The sequence below is a fragment of the Neovison vison genome, chromosome 1 (assembly GCF_020171115.1).
Source record: "Neovison vison isolate M4711 chromosome 1, ASM_NN_V1, whole genome shotgun sequence".
In the NCBI taxonomy this organism is placed as follows: Eukaryota; Metazoa; Chordata; class Mammalia; order Carnivora; family Mustelidae; genus Neogale; species Neogale vison.
Window position 1 is genome coordinate 312447864 of NC_058091.1, and position 24543 is coordinate 312472406.

Here is a 24543-nt window from a genome sequence, read left to right on the forward strand (position 1 = left end):
AGACTTAAGAGAGATGACCAGCAGCACAAGCTCAAGCAAGAAATATGTATTGTGTGCCCATGTTTGCTTGGCCTGTCCCTGTTGATGCAGGCACCCAGCCTGCCTCCAAACCTCACCAGGAGAAGAGAGTGGGCCGGTGCGTTCCCCCTTACCCTACTCCACTACTTCTTAGCTTGCCTGTCCTGACGCTGGATCTCAGGCCTCCTTCTTGGGGCTGACCCCCATGTATTTCTGGGGTTTCTAAAGAGTATTTCGTGTGCACTGACAAAGCCAAGATGCTACATGATCCTCCGGCTCCAAGTATATTATGGTGCCACTAACGAATCTTCCCCACTGGAAGGTAAGTTACCGGAGGGCAGGCACTTTGGTGGACATTTTCCCCCCAAAGTTTTCTCCCTTGCCCTAGGGTAAAACAGGATAATATAAAAATGAATAAAAGATTCCATATCTCCCTGCCCAAGATGGTTAATTTTATGTGTTAACCTGTCAGCTGGCAGTGCCCAGATAGCTGGTAAGACATTAGCATTTGGTGCGTCTGTGACAGTGTCTGTAGAAGAGACTAGCATGTGAACTGGTGGCCTGAGGAAAGATCCCCCTCTTCGATGTGGGTGGGTATCACCCAACCTGTTGAGGGCCTAAATAGACCAAGCAGGTAGAACAAGGACACATTTGCTCTCAGCTTGAGCCGAGACGTCCATCTTCTGCCTTCTGACAATGACACCTCTGATTATTGACCTTCAGATTCCAGCCAGGACTCACATTTGGGGCTTTTCTGATTCTCAGGTTTTCAGACTAGGACTGAATTACCCCACAGGCCAGGCCTCCAGTGTGCAGATGGAGCAACATGGGAGTGTTCACTCTATAATCGCACGAGCCAGTTCCCTATAATAACCTTTTACCTGTGGGCGGTCCCCACAGGTAAAATCCCAGCTCTGTCTCCCTTCCAGCAAGGACTTAAACAAAGCTTTCCTGTCAGTCTCCTGCTTAGGGCAAGGGATTGGGGGGAGTCAGGATACATGTTGGTTTTGTCAAGGCTCTGAGCTTCCAGCCACATGTCACCTCTTATCACCAGACCCTCAGGAACATGCACTTAATGAACAGAAATTGATGGGAGTGATCCTGAAGGCTTCTCTCCCAATGGCCCACTTGGATGAATCATCCTGGCCAGGTTTTGTGCTGGGCTGAGCCTACGGAGAAACTCTTTCATTAGTATTGGAAGGGCTGAGGCTACGGAGAAACTCTTTCATTAGTATCGGAAGGGCTGCAGTCCCTGGGGCTGATCTGGGTTGAAGGACAAGAATACCTTTGTTTGGGTGTACTATTAGAATGCCATCAGGATGTGACGTCCAAGGGAAGCCTCAGAAGCAATGTTTCAACAGCCAGAATGTTGGGTTTTCAGGTAAACTAGTACTTGAGGAGTCATTAATTAATTAGTCATTAATTCATTCATTGAGTAAACATTTGTTGAATATCTTCATAGTGTTCATCATTGAAGAACCAGAAGAAAAATGACTCCCTGTCCTGGGAACACTCACAGGGGAGACACCCCAATGGCTGTCTATACTGTTTCATGATTCTGTGATAATAGTTAAGATCTCGAGTGCTTAACAGGGGTCAGACACTGTGTTAAGCACTGTACTTCCATCATCTCATTTATGACTCCTGAGAACCCTACAACTCTCATTCTACAGGTGAGAAAACAAGCACAAAGCAGGGGAGTGACTTGCTCATTATCACAGGAGTGGTCAGTGTTGGAGCCATGATTCAAACCCATGTGCCTTAGTTAGTACAAAGTTAAGATGCTATAATGAAGACACCCCAAATTTCATACAGGAGCTGAGAATTTTCTAGTGGACAGGATATTCTAGGTGTTTAATATTTATTACTTCATTTGATTCTCACTACAATTTGAGTGTCACATGTACTTTTCATCTACCTGGTGTGGTGATAACAAATCTGAGGCAGGTTAGGTGACTTGCCCAAGGTCATGCAGGGATTGAGCGGTAGAGCTGGAATTCGACCTCTGAAAGTGAACATCCACATCACTGCTGTAAATATTATACCATACTACCCTAAGCGTCCTAAAAATTTGACTTTTTTCTCTCTCTTACTCAAAAGTTTCAAGGCAAATAGTCCGTTTTAGTGGAACAACTCTACTCCACTGGTCATTCCAAGGCTCCTGTGACATCTAAGTCATAGCTCCTCCATCCTCAAGGGCCTTGATGTCTGATATCAGAGCTACTGGTAGCCTGAGAGTATTTTCAGTTCACTTCACTTAAATGGATTCAAATATAGTAAATCCAGTTCCTCAGTTGCAGTAGTGACATTTCAAGTGTCCAGTGTTCACCATCATGAACAGCATGGATCTAGACCTCACTTCCTTCCCTCCTTCTTTCTTTTCACATTGAATCTGTGTCTGGATGTTTCTTCCAGCCCTTTCCGGCTCCCTCCTCATTTTGTCTCACATGGATTTCCCCTTTAAAATTTTTCTTGCATGCTTAATCCCCTCTTAGGATCTGCTTCTCAAAAGACCTTTTTCTGAGAAGCAGAAGACCTAGATGAGCAGAACCATCACCACTTGTTAGAAGGTCAGAGAGGTTAACAGAGGTGCTGGTGTCCCTGGCATTACTTTATCATGTCTGTTCAAAGTTGTATAAATCGAGACCCTGTCCCTTCTTAACTCCATCTCCAAATTAGAGAATTTCAATACATTTTTCTTCATTTCCTGACAAAAGGGATTATTTCAGATGCTCTTTGCTGGACAGCGTCCCAGTTATCTGTCTTTCTCAAACAGAACCAGAAGCAGGCGATCCAGGTCCACGTGCCCTGTCACTTCCTGCAAGGTAAGATTTTGTTTTCTGGATCATCACAATTAGAAGAGCGTGCTTGAGCACTACTCATTTCTCTTGGAGGATTTAAGACAAACTTAGATGTCAGCTAAATGTCATTAATTTTTACACAAGGCTATGAGACATCAGGCCTTACATCATGTGCTGAAAGAGATGACAGGGTGAAAATCGGTATAAAGTCTAAAAAGTTTCTGACCCTCTGCTTAAATGACTTGCTAAAGAGTTGGATGGCTCATCCTACCCATCCTTATTTCTATAATGCTTATCTTGCCCTCTGTTGAACTGGCAACAAATTTTTCATAAAAACTTGATAGTGGGGGCACCTGCGTGGCTCAATTGGTTAAGTGTCTGCCTCAGCTCAGGTCATGATCTCAGGGTCCTGGGATCAAGCCCTGTATTGGGCTCTATGCTCAGCAGGGAGTCTGGTTTTGCCTTTCTCTCTAGTCCTTACTTGTGCCCTCTCTCTCCCTTTCAAATAAATGAATAAAATATTTTTTTTAAAAAACCTTGATAATGAAAGTTAATTGCATGCTTACATTTCCTGATTGGCTCACTTGCCAATCCATAGGCCATAAGAGTGTAATCTTATCTTGTTGTTATCTAAATCTTGGTCACAGACTCATTACACAGAATTCTAGGTAGAACCAGAAATGTTGCATATGAAAGCAAATAGAAGAGTTTTCTTATGGTTTCTCAACAGTTTTTAGTGTAAAAACATAGTACGACGTCTATTTTTTTATTGCACAAGACATGCTCTTCCTTTGACATAGGAACCTGGTAGAAAGAATGGAGCATCTAATTATTTGAACATTGATTTGTCAATGCAGCACTTGGGGGAAAGCAATATCAGCATCCTCTCCCAGCTGGAGTTATTTTGCTTCCCAATTCTGTATTTGGGGAAAATTTTTTGGCTTTATTTCACCATATATGGTGCAAATTATAGTAGCCTACTCTTAGGATTATGAAGAATAAATGAAATGATCTATATAAAATGCTCAACAGAATGTTAGATATTGCCTTCAGTATGGTCACGACCACCATCATCAACATCATGACATCATCATCACCATCACCACCATCACCATCTCCCTCATCTTCATCACCACCATCGTGACCACCATCATCAACATCACCACCATCACCATCTCCCTCATCTTCATCACCACCATCATGACCATCATCATCAACATCACCACCATCATCATCTCCATCATCTTCATCACCACCATCATGACCACCATCATCAACATCACCACCATCACCATCTCCCTCATCTTCATCACCACCATCGTGACCACCATCATCAACATCACCACCATCACCATCTCCCTCATCTTCATCACCACCATCATGACCATCATCATCAACATCACCACCATCACCATCTCCCTCATCTTCATCACCACCATCATGACCACCATCATCAACATCACCACCATCATCATCTCCATCATCTTCATCACCACCATCGTGACCACCATCATCAACATCACCACCACCATCGTGACCATCATCATCACCATTATCCCTACTATCATGACCATCATCATCATCACCAACATCACCGTCCACATCACCACCATCACCATCATCAGCAGCATCAAAATAGCAGAGTTGCAAATCTTCCCTTCTGCCAGAACTGCTAATGTGCTGAAATCCACAAAATGAAAAAGTACAAACCAGCTGTTTTGCCCTCTTGGTAGAATAGCCACCCCCGCTTTTTAATTTTTTTTTTAACTTAAGTCTGGTTTTCAGAATAAATTACAATGGATGGCCAAAAAAAAAAAAAAATCCAAATGGCATCACTAAGGGTCATGAGTGCTGATAGAGCAATAATGTGAATGAAAGAAAAAAAAAAAAAAAGGAAAGAAAAATACAGCCTTTAGATTCCAAGGTCACAAAGTATTAGAAGTTAGGAAATTTCCCAGGGGCAGATCAAGTCCACTTCAGAGGGAAAACAGCGGCAAAATCTACAGTCAGCAGAGCTCTGCGTGTTCTGCAGGCAGTGTCCCAACAGGTTCACCCTCTGACTTGCTGGGATTTTCCAGCCTGATTCCATTTACATCAGGAGCCTGGGGTGCTTCCATTTTAAAACATTTCTTACAACAAATCAACAGTACTTAGAATGCTAAGTAAAGAAAAGGCAGCCGCTGTTTGGCTGTTTAAGGAGAAAAGGGAGAATTTCAGTGCAGGTTTCATTGGGTTGGAAATGCTTTTGGTTTCAGCAGAGAACAGTAGTCTGCAGAGCAATGGTTTTGGATGACAGGGAGATGGGTGATCTAGAAAAACTTCTTAATTCTCCTGCACTCAGTGGACTTCAACGGCTTCATTTGGGATAGTTTGAAAAGTCTGACTTTACAACCTTCCATTTTTGCTCTCACTCTAGCTATGCACATAAAAGGAGAGGGGAAAGAGAAAGTCTGTGAAGATAAAAATGGGAGCTGATAGACTAATGGCAGGTCTCAGAAATGTAGGGGCTGATAGCATAGTTGCAGTCATTAGGATTTAGCCCTGAGTTAACCACACTGTGGTCAAGATCAGAGTGCAAGGGCTAGTGTTCTTGAACAGAAGAGGAGAGGGTTAGGGGTTGAATTATATCTCACTCCCAGGCCCCCTCCCAAAAGATATCTAATGTTCAGAAGCTCAGTATGTGACTTTATTTGGAAATCGAGTCCTTCAGGTGTAATCAAGTTCAAGTAAGGTCATTAAGATGAGCCCTAACCTGGTGTGACTAGTGTCCTCATAAAAGGGGGAAATTCAAATACATATACACAGGGAAAATGTCACATGAACATGAAAGCAGAGATGGGAGTAATGCTTCTATACGCCAAGGAACACCAAAGATGGCCAGCAATCACCAGAAGCCAAGAGAGAGACATGGGACAGATTCTCCTTGCAGCCTTGGGAACCAGGACCTTGATGTTGGACTTCTAGTTTCCAGAACTGTGAGACAATACATTTCTATTGCTTAAGCCCCCAGCCAATGATATTTTCTTGGAGTAGCACTAGGGAATTAATACCAAGAGCAACATGATCACAGACCCAGGGCACATCATCAGGCAAGACGAAAGCAGCAGAGCAGAACGAATAACCTCTCTCAGGACAAATCTGCTCTTAGAAACCGGCCCGACTGGGACTGTATTTGCACGTACAGGAGGCGGCAGAGACAATTCAGTAAGGCTGGATCATGCAGCAGTACAAACTCGGGACAGGGGCATCACGGATGGGGCCAGAAGCAAAAACCGGAGAAGCACCCACTTCTCTTACTTATTTGGAAAGCAAGTTGCTGCTAGGACCTACCCAGCAGGAAAGGTCAGCTTCCTGTGGGGATCACAGCCCTAAGAGGAAAGTAAACCTTTGGTTCCTTTTTATCGCTTCTTTTGTCTTTTCCCCTGGTCTTTGGTCAAAAATCATTTATCAAGCTAGTTCACCTATGTTTGGAATCCTGGGGGATGTGTAAGTCTAGAATACCTGCATACATCTGGGAGGCTAGGGCACAAAATACCCAGGACTTTTTTTTTTTTTTTTTTGTAGGCAAAAGATAGCATATTTATTTTTTATTTTTTTATTTTTTTTAATTTTTTTCCCAATTTATTTATTTTCAGAAAAACAGTATTTATTATTTTTTCACCACACCCAGTGCTCCATGCAAGCTGTGCCCTCTATAATACCCACCACCTGGTACCCCAACCTCCCACCCCCCCGCCTTTTAAGGGCAACTTAAGGAGCACATAGAAGTTCAACGTCAGAAGGTCAGACAGAGACGATGAGCATAGCCCCTTTGCGAGGACGAGCAAATTCGTGAAGCCTTCTACGTCAAAACACACACACTCACACACACACACACACAGAGGCTGATAATAGGGGAGGCCAAACTCCTGTGCAGTGCTTAGTAATTGGGGTGACCGTGGGTGTTCTGGCTTGTCCACGACTCTGATGAAAATGCTTCTGGGTTTTCCTCCTTACGTCCAGTGGAAGTGTTTAGTGGCTGTTCTTAAATAACTTTAGAAAGCTTCTTTCATTCTCATTTTTCCCAGAGGTTTTTGTTTTCTTGTTGTTGTTGTTTTTTAAATCATGAACTTGGTGGAATTTTGTCAAACGTCTATTTTTAAAATCTATCTGAGATGTTTTTCTCCTTGGTCTTTAATGGACTTAATTATATAATAGATTTTATGATAGTGAACTTTTCATCCAGTCACAGGAAAGGCTCAATAGATCGTTATTGTTTTCAGTATGATGTGTAACGGGTTGTATTTTCCAAAAATGGTTTCAACAAGATCTCCTATGTCCCCTGCTCTCGCCGCAGTGTGATTTCTTACCTCTTCCACTGATGACCAGTTTTATGTTCCCTCCTTGGGAACTGACACGTGCTATGGCTATGGCAGAAGTGACGCAGCAGGACTTCTGAGGTTCAGACATAAAAGTAATATAGCTTCTGCTCGCTTATCCAGAACTCTGTGCTCCTGGAATACACCACTGTGAAGAGAGAAAGCCCCAAAGCCCACAGAGAGATGTGGAGGTGAGCACCCAGTTCCAGCCACTACCAACGTGGTGGCCATGTGAGCGAGCTTCTTGAGAGCAGAGCCCTTGTCCCAGGTAAGTCAGCCCTGTCAGTGGAGCTGTAAATGCCACACCGCAGATCTGAAAGCCGGATAGAGGATGGTAGGGTTTTATTTTATTTTATTTTTAAGATTTTATTTGACAGAAGGAGATCACAAGTAGGCAGAGAAGCAGGCAGAGAGAGAAAGAGAGAGAGGAGGAAGCAGGCTCCCTGCTGAACAGAGAGCCCGATGTGGGGCTCTATCCTAGCACCCTGGGATCATGACCTGAGCCGAAGGCAGAAGCTTTAACCCACTGAGCCACCCAGGCACCCAATGGTAGGGTTTTAAACAGAGTATTAGGGAGGTTTGTTGTGCAGCAATAAGTGATACCTGATACAATGTAATTAATTTGCTGATGCTTTGTTAGGATTTTTGCATCTACTCAAGAAAGATTGGTCTATATTCCTTCCTTCCTTGCTTCCTTCCTCCCTCCCTCCCTCCCTCTCTCTCTCCTTTCTTCCTCCCTCCCTCCCTTCCTCTATCCCTCCCTTCCTTCCTTCCTTCCCTCTTTCCCTCCTTCCTTCCTTTCTTCCTTCCTTCTTTTCTTTCTTTCTTCCCTCCTTTATTTCTTTCCACTGTGCTTGCCTCCTCTTCATATCAAAGTTACACAACCCTTTAAAAATGATCTGGCAATGTATTTCTTCTTTTTCTAGTCTTTGAAAGCATTCAGGTAAGTTGAAAATTATTTTTCCTTAGTGTTTGATTAAAGAGATGAACCTATTGTTTAAAAAGCTGTTAGGGTTTGATACCTGTCATTTCTTTGAAAGAGATTTTTTTCTACTGTCCAGTTTATTGAAAGGCTAGGATCTGTTCTGGTTTCTGATTTCCTATTAATTCTTTTTTCTTTTTAAGATTTTGTTTATTTATTTGACAGACAGAGATCACAAGTAGGCAGAGAGGGGAAGCAGGCTCCCTGCTGAGCGGAGAGCCCGATGTGGGGCTCAATGCCAGTTCCCTGGGATCATGACCTGACCTGAAGGCAGAGGCTTTAACCCACTGAGCCGCCCAGGCATCCCTCATTTCCTATTAATTCTTAAGTTAATTTTTGTAGGTTTCCTAGAAAATTGTCCACATGCTCCAAGCTTTCAAAACAGGGACATATAAGTTTCACTGTAAGTGAATTATGTCCCCTCCTTCATGTATAATATTGTTGATGTTCTCTCTCTCTGCCTCCCTGATGGGACCTGTTGGAAATGTGCTTGTTTGATTTTGATTCATCTTTTCACCCGTCAGCTTTTCTTTACTGCTGATCTTTTAAGCTTTTGGTGAAAGTAGAAAAAGAACTAATAAAATAGTTTTCATTTTCATCATGATCTGTCTTTATCACTCCTTTATATATAATTTCTGGGCTTGTGATTTCTCTCTTGCTTTTTTTTAAATTTTTTTTACTTCTTGAGTTAAACCCCCAGCTTATTAATTCTGGGCAATTTCCCCTCAAAGTATAGCTTTAGGAGCAAAGCAGAAGTTTGATAAGAAGGGCTTGTCATTGAGTTTCAAATATTTCACATTTTCCTCTTTAACTAGGATGACCTTGTCAGGTATCAACCATATGGAGACGCCTTTGGTGGCGAGTGAAAGAGGTGTCATTGGTAATTACTGCAGGATGACAGCGAGCTAGTGGGTCTCGCAAATTCAGATGTATGTACACCCATAGATTACTTCAGAGAGTGTGTTTCGGTTTTCGTGTGTGTGTGTGTGTGTGTGTGTGTGTGTGTGTGTCTGTGTCTGTGTGTGTGTGTGTAAAGAGAAGATAACTTCGTTGATTTTTATTATAATTATATTGAAGTCAGAAAATCTGGCCTTTGTGATTAAAACTGGGAATTTGCTAAAAGTTGCTTTGTGATCTACTGAATGGTCACATTTTTATAAATATACACACATACTTGGAATCCATCTATTTTCAGGGTTCACTGTTTCTCACAGATCATGTTTATTTGCCATCTTATCCAAATCCTCCTTATTTACATATAGGGGCCCACTTGAGTCATCATTTTCTGAGAGAGGTATTCCAAATCTCCTGTTCTCACAATGGATTTTGAATGTTTCCTCATTATATATCAGTTTTCGTGCTAGGTATAATAAGACTGTGTTAGTTGCTTATAGGTTAATATTAATAGGTCATCTTGGTGGTTTCTTCCCTTTATCATTAAAAAGGTCTTTCTACATTTTACTAATTTTTGATCTTATATGCTTTAACAACTTTATCTTAGTTGCCTAGCGTATCTTAGTGTACTCTACCCCTTCAATCTTTCTGTGTGCTTGTTTAGGTGTACCTTTGGAAAACCACACAGCTAGACTAAAATAACAACCATAACATCAGCAACATATAATACTTCCAATCTGAGAGTCTTTTTAAAAGTAAGTAGTTAAATCTGTTACTGTGATCACCAACATATCTGTCCTTAATGCTTTCTTCTTATATTGTGCTTGTTTATTTTCCATGTTTATTCTTTGCTTCATGCATTGTTTCTTACCTTCTATTGAATTGATTATATTTTCCTTATTCCCAATAGATAATTTTCAGACATTATATATTCTATTAAAGACATAACCTTAAATTTTTAAAATAAAGAGTGAACAAAGCCCATGTTCCATCAGTATCTATGTCTTTCTCATGCGGTGGAGGACTGATCACTTCTTCTCCTGATCGCTCTCCACTCATCTGTTTCTTTTTTGGCAAGTATTGTATTTCTGCCTTGTTTTACAATTCCCCTGAACTTAGCTGTTGCCAAATAGGGAGGGAGGTATTTTACCTAACATTTCTACGTATTTGGAGCAGAACAGAGGGTTCCCATATGAGTTTAGTATACCACACTGATTGGAGTCCCTGACTTCAGTAAGTCTGACAAATCAATTACCTTCACTGGGCTCTCATTTTTGGTCACATCTGGGAGAGATCATCTAGAAAAAGAGCCCCCTCATTTTGCCCAAGACATGAGGATGATGCGTATTATGATATCCAGTAAAAGAAGAAGTCACTGTGGCCAGAGGAGTCCAGAAAGGTTATGGTAGGAGCAAACATTAGTTAGTCCTAGGAGAAAGGGCAGAGAAATTCCTTAAGAACATGAGTGATGTGAGCAAGATAGAATTCTCTTGAGACCAAGGAACAGCGGTTTACTACAGGCTCTGTGCAGTAGGAGGGTTATTCTTTACAGATAGGAAGCCCCACAGGGCGCTGTTTTGTTAGAGCTGGCTGGAGTGGGAGAAGGCCTGACTTCGGTAGGTGGCAGGCACTGGGGAAGGGAGAGCTGAGTGGAAGGTGGTTAGAAGAGTTAGAGGAGGTGGGTGCTAAGTACATTCCAGAGGAAGGAATGGGGACCACCGCTGACCTCTAGGGCTCCAACTCGGGGGCAGGGAAAGTATCTTTGTTGGGCTGTTCATGCAAACTTTAGGGTTTCCATTTCTGCGGGTGTTTGGGAAGATGCTATGTTCTATGGTGCATGTCGGGGACTGAGACGCCCGGTTGGGCCGGCAGCAGCCAGTGCTGGAGTGCTTCCATCCTGACACGAGGCTTTATCACCTCTGTGCACTGTCCTGGCGGCTAACGTACTCATTTGGGGAAGGCAGACAGACCGCTACCGGGAAAGTCACAGGTCTAAACCCCAGCTTGAGATGCATTTCAGGGCCTGGGCCAAGGCTGGGCAGTTCCAAGAGGGCCTGGGTCTGGCCCTGGATGAGGGAGGCCAGCCTCCAGGAGAGTAGGCAGGGAACCTGCCGGACTCTGCGCATCAAGAAATGCAGGAACGGATGGTCTTCGAGATCTCAAAGACGGCTTGTGTCGGGGCAGGATTTCAGGGTCTCTTCCCTGTTCCTCGTTATATTCCTTCCTGCGTTGCTTTCATTATTTACAGTGAATACCTGTAATTTGTGTACTCGGGAAAAAAGAAGTCATTTTCCTCGTGGGCATAAGCCCTGCTGTTGTGCTTCAGTCTTAACCCGTCCCAGTAGCTGTGCACACTCATTCCAGTTTTATGGACAAGAACGAAGGCTCAGAGCCGAGGGGACTTGCCCAGGGCCAGTGGAGGCAGAACGAGGTCTCGCAGTCGACGCTGCCTCTTGGTGGCCCTCAGAGCACGCAGGCCAGTCCTGAGGACTAACGCCTCAAGAATCCCACTCGCCTGGGCATCTCAGGGATGCTGGAGTGGCCGAGCAGACACCCAACCCCGCCCGCAATCAAGCCCCGCCCCTAGCACGTCAGTCCTAGGTCTGGACCACGCCCCAAAGGACACAACCCGCCCAGCACCTAGGCCCCGCCCCCGCCCCGCCCCCGGCCCCGCCTCCTGCCGCCAGAGGAAACGGAAGTGGCGGCGGGCCCAGGCGGAAGCAGGAAGCGGCGGAGCGGGCCCACGCTGCGTGGTGGTTGCTTCGGGGACATGGCGGAGAAGTTCGACCACCTGGAGGAGCACCTGGAGAAGTTCGTGGAGAACATCCGGCAGCTCGGCATCATTGTCAGTGACTTCCAGCCCAGCAGCCAGGCCGGGCTCAACCAGAAGCTGTGAGTGGCTGTCCGAGTCGTCGGCGTCGACCCGAGCCGGGCCGGGAGCCCGGGGTGGGGACCGAGGGGAACCGAGCCAGGGGGCGGGGGGCCGTGGAGCCGGGGAGCCGGGGGGCCGGAGCGGGGTGGGGCGCCCGGGAGGGCTGGGGCGCCCGGGGCGGAGCCGGAGCCGGGGAGCCGGGGTGGGTTCGGGAGCCAGATGGGGGAGCCAGGGCGGTGGTGCTGGGGTGGGGGGCGGACCCGGGGCCTGGCCGAGAGCGGCGCGTCTCCGCTGCCTCCTCTGCGTCTGGCGGGCCTGGGCTCGCCCCTCCGCTGGGCCTGGGCCCTCTTCCCTCCTTGCTGGGACTTTTCTTGAAGGCCCATTTGGAGACGTTGTCTTGGTCAGACAGTGCAGCTTCTGGGCCTGATAATCAAAGCCCGCCCTCGCCTGCGCGTGACTCCCTCGCGCAGTTTTCTCCTGGGCCCTTCTGGGGAGTTCAGGCTCTGTCCCCAGAGAGGAGGAGGACGTCTCGGGGAGTGCACTAAACCGGGCCGAAGGTTGTGGAACTACCTGCTGCGCAGCCCTGGGTGTGCCGGAATTGGAAAGGGGGATGGTGGTGAGAAAGGGTGCAGACGTTTAGTTACTTGGTTGGCAGCAGCCCTGTGCCTGCCTTGGTGCTAGGGCCTGGGATGGACCAGAGGCAAACACACAGAATGAATGCTCTGGGGAGGAAGGTCTCTTAGCTTTATAGGGGCTACAGACATCAAACATAATTGCAGCCCAGCGTTACAAACCTAGAGCTGGGGGACTAGCCTCCAGAGGGGGAGCTGAAATGAAACCAGGCAGGGATGGCTTTCCTCCCCTGAGGTTTGAAGGGAGTGGGAGCCCCGTGTGTTCCTTGATACTGCAACACAAAACCAGGCGCACAGTAGGCAGTTGTCTTTGAGAGAAGATTGATATCTTTCATCAGATTCTCAGAAGGGTTGGTTTTTATCCCCCAGTATGGCAGTTTCTACTTTAGAAAGAAAATCCGATATATGAGGGTGTTCTCTATTCTCTAAACCCCACACTTTTCTGGAATTCTGTACCTAACCAAAGAGCTACTCCCCTGGCTTGTGTAAGGAACTTGTGTGGAGCTCTCGTTGGCCCTCTGGGTGATGTTCCTGCTGTCATTGGAATTAACCACATGCCCCATTTTTGCTTTTTCCCTCAGGAATTTTATCGTTACTGGCTTACAGGATATTGATAAGTGCAGACAGCAGCTTCATGACATTACTGTGCCTTTAGAAGTGTTTGAGTAAGTATCATTCTTGATACTCATTGGAGTATAATTCCTGTTGTATTGTGCTGTAATAACTCTTTCAACCACTGGCATTTAGGTGCCTGCTCTGTGGCAGGCACAGCATAGGTCCTGGGGATAAGCCAGTGAGGGAAGTAGAGAAAAACACCTGCTCTCAGGGAGCTTCTGTTTTCATAGAAATAAAAATTAAAATCTCAATATTGTATTGTGAATAAAGGGTTATTAAATATGTGAAAACATCATAGGCCTTCAGAGTCCTGGTTAGACAAAATGGCAGCCATATTACTTCTTTTTTTTTTTTTTCTATTTAAATTATTTTCTTTTTCCCAATTTATTTATTTTCAGAAAAACAGTATTCATTATTTTTTCACCACACCCAGTGCTCCATGCAAGCTGTGCCCTCTATAATACCCACCACCTGGTACCCCAACCTCCCACCCCCCCCCCCCGCCACTTCAAACCCCTCAGATTGTTTTTCAGAGTCCATAGTCTCTCATGGTTCACCTCCCCTTCCAATTTACCCAAAAGCACATACCCTCCCCAATGTCCATAACCCTACCCCCCTTCTCCCAACCCCCCTCCCCCCAGCAACCCACAGTTTGTTTCGTGAGATTAAGAGTCACTTATGGTTTGTCTCCCTCCCTATCCCATCTTGTTTCATGGATTCTTATATTACTTCTTTTTTTCCTTGAGAGGTAGAAAGTCTTTGTGGGCTCTATTATTTTAAAAAAACAAAAAACAAAAAATAAAAAACAAGAAGAAAACTAGGCAGAAGCAGCCTGAGAAGCAATTTGTTGTATCTTCAGAACCACCCTGGGAGTGCTAGTTCTAGGAGCTGGTGAAGATCTGCACGGTTGGCGGGGAAGAAAAAGAGGGGGGCTTCTGAGGCTAAGGAACTTTGGGAAGGCTGGTCACAGTTTTCTTTGGGAGAGTGGTATGTGCCTCTCACAGTTGTGGCCCAGCAAACACCTCCAGGAAGTAAACTCGAGGTTGTGTGATTCAGGTTTTATCGGGTAGGTTTCATGGCTGAAGGAACTGGGTAAATAATTACAATGGGCTGTTTGACTACTAAGTGTCAGACTTAAGACTGAAATTCTGGACTTGTCCTTCCTCAGCCAGCCCCGATTTCTCTGTGCCAAGCAGCAAGTAACACCCCCCACCCCCCGCCCCCACTGGACCCAGGTGGAGCCGACTTGGAATGGCAAGAATGCTAGTCCTTTCTGCATTAAAACCACAAATAAGTCACCAGATTTCCTGGAACGGTAGAGGGAAAGGCGACCCTCTTACATTGCAGAGGGTCAGGAATAGGAGTCCTAGTTAAGCACAGGTCAGCAGCTGCCCACCCCCCACCCCCCATCACAGGACACACAGGCTTCACTCTTCCCGGTCATGGCTCTGTCCTCCTCTGCTGGCTCTGGTGTGTTCTGTCCACCCCCTGAGCTCTCCAGGTATAGGTGGGAGTGAAGGTCTTGTGCGTGTGGTACAGCTCCAGACTCCCAGAGGGTGGCTGCCTGCAAGATGTGCAGGCAGCTGGAGGCTACTTGGCCTTCCTCGAAGTGTCCTCAGTCGCGCTGCTCTGGTCTCGACCGTGTGGGATGGATGTAATGACAGGTGCCAAGTGACTGTGAAGGGCAAACGAAGGGTAGGGGGCTGGGGACAGATTGCTTCGTGGCAGCATACCGTGAAGCCTGGGTGACCAGAGCCACAGCCGCAGGCACAGCCACAGCCAGTGGGCAGAAAGGTTGGTTGAGCTTCATCTGTGGGGTTGGGAGTGAGCTGGCCTCTGAGCTCTGATAAGCTGCAGTTGCAAACTCTCTATTGATGTGCACGATGCAGGGGGAATTTCCAGGTCCTCGGCCTTGTCAGGCACACACTTCCAGACACACTGTAGCGAAGATAAAACTAAACCTTGGCTTCCTGTGCGGAGCTTGGGGTTGATGTGTTGACAGAGTGGCACTCAGCGCTCGGGCCTTCGACACAGCCCCGTTCGGAGGCTGTCCGGAGGCCGTTGCTGTTGAGATGGTTATTTAGGACACTCGAGCCTGTCTGCTGTTTTCCAGAAGTGCATGTATTTTGTTCAGAAAAACACAATTTGGCTTCTTTCAATCCGTCATTTAAAAAACATTGCAATAAAAAGGAATTTCTGGAATATGTGATTTATTGATGTTTTCGGTTATATGTCATAATTAAAGGCCAGTTTTTATGCCGTTAACAGTAACTTTTTTTGATCTGAAGTGACAGTTTTTTTTTTTTTTTTTCTGCTGGAGCATAAAGGTGATTTCTTTTAGTGAATAATTGGTATGAAGGTCTGTAAAGTACAGAAGCAGGCAGGTGGTCCACTGGTGGTAAATGTGGATATTCCTCTAGGCAGTATGCTTGATGAAGTCTGTGGGGTTATGACATTTTTGGGGACAAGTGTCAAAAATTTCAAGAACAGTTTTAGAGTTTAGAAATAAGTGGAGAGAATCTCTGTTAAATTCATGTGACTGGGATATATTTAGGAAAGTAGTATTATTAGGGCCCAGTTGGTAAATAATCCTGGGGTGGGCAGGGCTGAGGCTGTCCTGCCTGCAGCTCCCCACCCCCTCCCGCAGCCCCAAGGCTCCTCGACGGTTCCCCCAGGAACTGCGGGGTGCACCTGGAGCCGAGGCTGTGTCTTGGTCGGCTCCCTGCTGTTGCTCAGGTTGGAAACCCTGGCCCACATGAGTTCTCATGTCAGGAGCTACCTGACCTTACAGGTTATTGTGAAGATCAGGGTTCCTGGCTCCGAAACCTTTGGAAGGTCACAAACATTAAAACTGTCGCGTTACAGAGCCATGAAGCTTGGTTTATAAGTGACATTCCTTATTTCCTGAGTTACTCACATTATTAGAAGTAATATGAGATCAAATCATCTGTACATAAATGAAAGAATCCTCATTCACTTGGTTTCTGTTTTCTCTAAAGAAGGCAATGTGCACTTACTCAGAGCTAACTCCTCTTTTCCCATCAGAAAACTGAGAATAGGTTACTGGCCATGAGAGTGTTAATTGAGGTGTTTCATGTTTCCAGATATATAGATCAAGGACGAAACCCCCAACTCTACACCAAAGAGTGCCTGGAGAGGGCTCTGGCCAAAAATGAACAAGTCAAAGGCAAGATCGACACAATGAAGGTGAGGCTCTTAGAAGCAGAAAACAAGGTCAGAACAGGAATACTGTCAGAGCAGATTTGGCTAATAGACCTTGTCGTTCTTCTCCGTACTTGCTAAAACGTAAACTGTCTCACAAGGTTACACGGTTGAGATTTCTGCACGTAGTGGACCGTGGATGAGGGCAGCTTTCAGGGAGCCTTGTGGGGACAAACGGGAGCGGAGTGCAGCCTCACTTGGAGCGAAGTCCAGGCTAATTTCCATGATGCCGGTTGGCGCTGGCTAACGGTTCGCGTCTGTGAGCCTTCCCTCTCTCGTGCTTGCACTGCGATGCTTTTCACTTCCTCTGCTAAGCCGTTTCCTGGAGTCTGGTCCCAGCTTTCAGAGCATTCCCTTCTGGTTGTCTAAAGCTCTCCTGCGCCTGCGTCCAGGCCCCTTTGGATCCTGTTCCCCATCCTGCAGTTGTGCATAGAGGACGTTCTCTCTGGGTTGCTTTGCTTTCATGACTACTAGAAAATTCCATGCATCATAAACGTGAAATATTTAGGGTTTTGTTTTGGTTTTGTTTTCATAACTTGAATTGACTGCGCTCTGGGTCAGATTGGGGTATGTGTGTATTTTTTCCTTTGATTGGCTGGTGCCATCCCTGTAGCGGCCCCACACCTGGACTGCGCGCCTTCCTGCCTCCCGGGCCTCGTGGCTGCTGCTGGGGACCCTGCAGACCCCTGTGCTTCCGTTCCTTCTCATGACGCTGTCTCCCTGTGGAGCTCTGGTGCCTTCTCTGCACACCACTGCCCTTCGGGCTCGGGCTCTCAGAGAGGGCCACAGACAGTGTCGCCTCTCAAGAGAGGTCTTGCAGACCAGCCTTTCCTAAATCCTGATCAAGATGCCGCCTCCTCTTTCCTCTGTTTCAGCTCTGCCACGGTCGTGCGGGCTCCAGGACATCGGGGCGTGAGTGTGGTGCTCCCGCGGGTGCCCCGTGCCCCCAGAGCTCCTTGCCACTGTCCACAGTGTGCAGGGATGGCCGTGCTCTGGCCTCTGGGCTCGGGCTCCTGGCCTGGTTCCGGGAATGAGTGGAGAGGCTGTCGGGGTGACAGTGATGTGGCGGTCACGGTGTCACAGCTGCTCTGGGGTCACAGGGCTTGAGTACCTCACCCTGGTGATCTGTGTTAATCTGTACCGATTCCTGGGAGCTGGCCCTCTGGTTGCGGTGCCGCTGTGGTTGTCCGTGGGGCGCCCGCAGCTTCCTGATTGGTCACTTTGGAACCGAGTTGCTGCTGAGCTCAGCCTCGCCCTGGGGACGGGATGCCGCCCTGATCTGTAGCAGGCTCTGTTTGTACTGTTGTGCGAGTGAGCAGACATCCCGCTCTGCATGGGCCGTAGGCCCTGCGTATGGGCTCCCCATGCTGCCTGCTGTGGCGCGGGGGTGCCTGCTGGCAGGGATGCAAGGACACCCTTGCTTTCGGGGGCATCTGTTGCGCCCACTGGCAGTCTGCATCACCGGGGACCTGTGCAGGTCTCACGGCGCAGTTCTGTGGCCTTCGTTGTCTCAGCGGACTGCGTATTTAAATTCCCGAAAGCTGCGGCTTGCACAGCCGTCCGTGGCCGTGCTGTGTCCCCGGAGGATGTCACGTCTCGTGCTGTATCTTCGTTCCTGTCCGTAGTGCTGCTTTTCAGTAGGACTTAGACGAGGCTCTGAGACGCTGGCAGAAACTTAGCTGCTCTTAAGATGGGATTCAGACACACGTTACGCGGATAAGTGGGACCAAGCGCCGCAGCCTTTGGAGTAGTAGACAGGCTTCCAGGTGCTCCGGAAGCTTTGATGAGGCTGTTTGCACACAGTGAGTTTGATGTCGTTTGAGTTAATAATTGCTTAATTAAATATTACTTGAAGATTCCTGTTACGTGTGTTGTCTGCAGAAGTCATTTCCAGCTGCGTGGCTGGCACCTTACGAGAGGGGCTTTCTCTGGAGGATTTCTTACGTGCTGCGCTGAGCCTTCCCTTTCACATAGCTCCCGGGGTAGCTCTGGTGCACGTCCGGCTCGGTGGCCTTGTCGGCAGCTGGTGTCCCGATGCCTCGGATGGGGATGCCTCGTGGGGATGAGCCGGCCGTGTGGGAACGGCTGGTTGCGCGGAGGGAGCACACACTCTCCGCCAAGTTTGCGGCTTTGGGGGGTGGGGGAGTGTCTTTCCCTTGGGGCATGGGTCACAAAGGTATTTTGATGTTGTATGTTTTTCTTCTCAGAAATTTAAAAGTCTGTTGATTCAAGAACTTTCTAAAGTATTTCCTGAAGACATGGCTAAGTATCGAAGCATCCGAGGGGAGGACCACCCCCCTTCCTAACTTCGTGTTCCTGCTGCCCGAAGACTGTCCTGGTCTAGTGTGAGTCACCGTGACCTTCAGGCAGGCTGGGACTGATAGTGGCGTCCACGTCCTGTCCTCCAGCCGTCCTGCTCTTGTCCTTGGCCTTGGGGGACGGTAGGGGTGGGGCCTGGAGGGCTTGCAGGGCTGTGCTTCAGCTGTCCCTCTGTCCCTGACGTGCGTCTTTTGGGTCCGCAAGTTCTCACACGGCCCGGGCCACACGTCTTCGAGTGCGATGCGTTTGATTTTCCCTAGCAGAGTGGTCTTGGGAATATTAACTGTGCTAGGTACATTAAGTTTAAAAAATTTCTAGTGGTTTTGTTTTTATGTACTGTTTCTTTTCCATTTTATTATAGTGTTGAGAAAGCTAAAAAAATTGGTTTAATCTGAGAAGTACTTTAAGTTGGTATTTTGTATTTTTAAGTACATAAAAAAAGTGTTCAGTGTAACTGTTTACGTGGGCTTCAGTTGGACGTAAGCGTGTAATAAAGCCTTTAAGTATTTATGTGATTTATTCCATGTAATTATTTTTATAACATTTTATAGTATACTACAGTGTGTATCTTATAAACAGTCAATTATTACTTCCCCAGAGTGTGAATAATACTCATGACGTTTGTTCTTCGAGCATTTATTTAGGCAGAACTCTTACTCGCCTGCAGCTCGTCTCCTAGAGGGCGTGACAGACACAGAGGTAGGCGGATGCATGGATGCTAGGGACGTGCCTCCTCGGGCTGCGCGTTCCCCCAGCGGGTGCACGCATCCTGTGGGTCGGCTGCGCACTGTCTGGGCCCATCCCGGTGGCCCTTGGAGCCTGTGTTCCTGGTGAACGGGAGGTGGCGCTGGGATCTGAGCTGTGCTCTGAGTGGCAGACGTATGGCAGTGTTTCTCAAGAGTGACCTGCGGCCCACTTGCATGCGTGTGACCTGACTCCTTTCTTAGAAGGTGGGCCCTTGAGCGCATGGGCGGCCCATTTGGCTAAGCGTTAGACTCTGATTTGGGCTCAGGTCATGATCTCAGCTGTGTTGAGCTCTGTGCTCAGCATGCACTCTCTTTCTCTCAAAAAAAGAAAGAAATTGGGTCCTGTGGAATCAAGAGGCTTTAGGCTGGGGCCCAGGAACCTACATTGTCACTTTTAACCCTGGCATTGTCTGGATCTGAGAATCATCACACTGAGAATGAGACTGCCACCCCCCCGCCCTGTGTGTGGTATAAGGGTGTGGTGTGCTGTGGGCTCCAGTGGGCTGTGTTCTGTGAGTGGGGGTAGTCAAGAGTTGGGGGTCAGAGCCCACCTCTCACCATCCTTCACTGACCTCCTTCTGGAATTGGGGATGCTTGGGCGTGCCTTTGCTCTGCAAGGCAGTCTTGCCCAGAGTCGGGGCCAGGCTCCTTAGGAAGCTGGTACCACGCTGTTAGTAGTTTGAGTCTCCAGAACCACACCAGGAAGGCAGTCCCACCCTGGGGACAGGGGTTCTGGGTAAGGGGTGCTCCCAGTCCAGGAGGTCCTGGAGCCAGCAGCCCCTGTCCTGCATGGTTTCCCTCCCTCCGGCTGCCCTGACTGGCAGCTTCTGTGCCAGGGCTGTGGGGGCCGGGGCCCACAGAGCGCGTCCCAGACCCGCTCCCCATGAGTCACTCAGTCGACCCTCACCACGGTCTCCTGAGCTGTGGGGTTCAGACCCAGGAACTGGGGCACGGGGAGGCCGAGTGGCAGAGCCTGCTGTCAGGGGCAGGTCCCTTGTCGAGTTCGCCTGCCGTGAAGCACGGTGCTCTGCCGCAGTGAGGACGCTAGCAGCCGGTGCCCTGGACCGTCCGTGTCCGTCTTGGAACACGGCACCGTGACTCCTGGGTTTTGGTGGTCTGCTCGCAGCCTCCTGAGCTGTGTTTCCGTCCCCTCTGCAGTGGTGCCTGTCGGGGTTCCCATGCCTGGCTCTAGGCTCACGGTGGGTGGCTGGTGGTGAGCCTTCTTCTGCACACCCTGGGCCTGGGAGGCGGCGTGGCCTGGGGCTGTTGAGTACGCATGTCTGAACCCTGGGGCCAGTGGTTCGCCATGCTTTGGGGTGCACGTCTGGAGGTCGGGGGAATGGTACGGCGCTCCACAGCGTGGTGGCGCTGCTGCCCCAGGCCCCACGGGGTCGGGTCCACTGCGGATGGTTTACCAGTTTCGTTTTTGGGAGCATCTGTCCTGTGTGGGTGGACTGTCTGGGGACCTTTAACTCAGGTGTACATGACACCACTGGCAGCGCGGCAGATCCCCAGAGTGCACCGGCCTCGTGGCTCGGGGTGCTGTGACGTTGTCTGGCCATGTCCCTGGGTTTGGGGCTGGGTTCCCGGTGGGCTGGGCTCTGCAGCCGGTGCTGTGCCCCTCGAGAGGGCCAGGTGTTTCCACGTCCTTTTCAGGCTGCTGAGCTGTCTCCTTCCTCAGAACTGCCACCTGTTTCTCTCGTGAGTTCAGGGGAGCATTGGAGGGTCCTCAGGCAGCCTTCCTGCCCGCTCAGGATGGAGCCGTGACCTTGATCTCTTTCCTGCTGTCTCTTGGACTTCTCCATCAGAAGGTCCGAGACCCCAGCCCAGTCTCAGGACACACCCACTCGAGGCTTTTGGCTGCTTTCCAGGGCTTCAGTTCAGTTCAGACAATCATCAGTGGACTCCTGATGCAGTACCTTCTCTCTGTGTAATGCCTACCCCTGGACCCCTGCCCCCGGGTTTGCCAGTTACTTCTTTGATTTTAAGGTCTTCTCCCCACGTGCTTCCCAGAAGAGATCAGCCAACCGTCCCCAAAGCCCATCATTTGTGATGGTCCGTGCCTGAATCCCTGGACCAGCACGAGGCTGGTTCGCCGGGGCGGGGGGCGGGGGCTTTAAACTCCTGTCCTGGTCACCTGTTGGTTAAGAAAACAAAACAAAACATAAGCCCACTTCTATGCAGAACTAGAACGTCCTTCATCTTCTCAGGGGGCACAGGTGCCCTTCGGACATGGGTTGGGCTCCAGGGCGCTGCAGGAAAACGACTCCTAAGTTTCTTGGTTTCCTGGTGTATGTGAACGCTCTGCTGCAGTTTGTTACGTGTGCAATAGCTTTCTGTCTACAAAATAAACAACGTGCAATGAAAAGATCCTTTATTGCTTGAACATGCTGACCATCATCTGAGCTTCCAGCGAATCCTAATCACCGATCTCTGATCGCTGCGACAAACAGAATAATAAGGTTGTTTAACGTACTGTGAGAATGACCAGACTGTGAGTGAGTAGATGCAAAATGGGGCCAATAGACGTGCTGGACAGGGGGTTGGCCCACACCTTGCCTTTGTGAAAACACAAAATCTGTGACACACGATAAAGTGAAACGTGATGAGACGAGGTACACCTGTGAGACAGAATGCGTCCCAAGACCTGATTTCTCCGTTCGTGTCCGAGAGAATTTTCATCAGTCTCTCAGCAGAGGTCCAGGGAGAGCGGAGGGTTCTCCAGGGATGGGACCAGGCTGCAAGGAGGGTTCTTGAGTGGGAGGGGGTGTCTGGGCGCACGTCCCCACCCCAGAGCGCCTGCGGCTGCCGGGACAAACTACCACAAACTGGCCGGCTTGCATCAGTGGAAGTTCGGCTCAGGGTTCCGGAGACCAGAAGTGGAGGTGTCGGCAGGGCCACGTGCTCTCAGGAGGCTCGGGGGTCCTTCCCGCCACCTCCAGGTGCCACTGGCTCCAGGTGGTCCGCGGGGCCGCCTCCCTCTGCTCTCAGCCGGTCTTCACGGGGCTTTCTGCTCTCGCCTGTCTCCCACCAGGATGTTTACTGCCGGACTTCGGGCCTCCTGGACCGTTTAGGGTGATCTCCTGTCGAGAATCTCAGGTGCGTCTGCAAAGGCTTTCAAAAGAAGGTGATAGTCAAGGGTCTCCCTGGGCACAGCTTTTGGGGAGCCGCCATTCCCCCACTGCTGCGCCCTTGTCGGCAGGTTCAGCTGTCCAGTGGCTAAGCTTTGCTGCAGGGGGGCTGCCATACCCGCGCTCTCAGATCCATGCAAAGCCCACTCTGCCCACTGGACTGAGCCCTTCTTCCCCGGGGACGCTGGCCATGAGGCGAGAATTTAAGACCGTGGGCTGGTGAAGACCGTGAAGCCATGTGTGTCCAGGTGGAGACGGGATGCTATTGTCATCCCCCTCCCATCAGATCCTTTTCTGTTTTTCGGAAGAAAAACACGATGCAAACAAGAAAGAAAAAAGACACAGGCCTTCTGGGTTGGTGATAAGGAAGCCGCATGGTGGGTGATGGTGGATGTTATGAAGCTGAAGGCTGGAGACCCCCCCCCCCCCAGCAGCAACCTCACCGCTGCAGGTGTGCTGAGGCTTGGGAGCTCGGGCCCCGGCGCAGCGCTGGGGAGCTCGGGGAGGCAGGTTCACAGAGGGCTTCCCGGCCCCCGTGATGCCGCCGTGTGCGCTCACGCCGTCCGGCAGAGCAGAGGTGGCTGGAGGTGCCCAGAGCCGCATGTCCCGTTCAGATGCTGAGCCTCCCCAGCATTCTGAGCTGCAGGGATGGGAGGACCGGGTTTCTCTGGAGTCCCCTGACACGCAAGCTCCCATAGACCGCTTATATGAACGTGAACGCGGTCTCTGAAAGCAAACATTTACAGTGTGATTTTTTTTTTTTTTTTTTGGTAAGTGTTCTGTAAGCACAAATGGGACACACACGCGTGTTTCATGGTAGAACATGTTGGATGGAGGTACAGAGGACGTTCCTGATTTGAGGAGCGTCTGTAGCTGCAAGTGCCCATCTCCCAGGGGCCACACGCCTGCCTTCTGTGCGCACGTGCAGACCACACCTGCTCAGCGGGGCTGGGAGGGGACAGCTGCCTGCGGTAGGGACCGTGTGGGTCACAGGCAGACTAAACGTCCCAAAGCTGATTCCCAACCCAGGCGCTCTGGAGCAGACATGGCTGGTGGGGGCTGCTCCGGCTGTGGTGTGGAGGGAAATGTTCAGGATGGCTGTTCGGGAGGGCCAGGAGCAGGCTCGCAGGTGCTAGTGGTAGGCAGCAGCCGCTGTCCGGAGGACGACACCTGGCCTGGCCATGGAAGACCACATAGATGGCAGGGACCTCAAGGGACTGCACAGATGTGTAGCTTGAGATGGTGGCCTTGAAGTAATAGAGGGAAACTAAACCGTGTGCTTCCTCTGAATACAACAACAGACCCACACCGATGCACGTGCACGTAGTTCTGTCCTGGAGAACGTGTCGTGAGCGCTGTGTGTACACACCCATGTGCGCATGCACACACGGACACATGCTGAGTTGTGACCCTCTTTTCGTGCAGTGGCCTCACTGCCGACGGGACTGTTTCCAGATGGGGCCTGGGAAGAGGTAGGTAAGTGAAGTCACAGGTGGGTCCTAGCCAAGGAGGGCGGGTGGCAGGGGAGGAAGAGGAGACGCTGGAGGGCTTGGTCTGTCTCCACGCACATGTGCTAAGGAAAGTCCATGTGGGGACTCCAGGGGGAGGGGAGGTGGCTGTCCACACCTGGACGAGGTCTCCCACCAGAACCTGACCTTGTAGCACCCCGACCGCTGACTTCCAGCCTCCAGAGCTCCGAGGACTGGGTACTCGGTGTTGAGGCCACCGTTCTGTGTGTGGTGTTCACAGCAGCCACACCAGGACGGGTTCACTCTGAGTGCTTCTAATCAGTTTGTCGACTGATAATGACCAGTCAATAAAGAGTCCCATCCTTTTGTGATTTCTCCCTTAATTTGATGCAGTCTGATTGCTGGTCTCAGTTCCCAGGGCAACTGTCAGATTATTTTGTCCATTAGGCCCAGCACTCCTGCCTAGTGGGGCACCCAGCCCTGG

The 24543-nt window shown here is 49.3% G+C and overlaps 1 protein-coding gene across 1 annotated transcript; it reads left to right on the forward strand.

Annotated features, from left to right (window-relative positions):
- The first annotated feature begins 11761 nt into the window (after positions 1-11761).
- Positions 11762-19223, forward strand: MED10 (mediator complex subunit 10). Its single transcript, XM_044234136.1, has 4 exons — positions 11762-11945; positions 13139-13222; positions 16277-16379; positions 18602-19223. The coding sequence occupies exons 1-4, from the start codon at positions 11824-11826 to the stop codon at positions 18698-18700; spliced, it is 408 nt and encodes a 135-aa protein (XP_044090071.1). The 5' UTR covers positions 11762-11823; the 3' UTR covers positions 18701-19223.
- The last annotated feature ends 5320 nt before the right edge of the window (positions 19224-24543 follow it).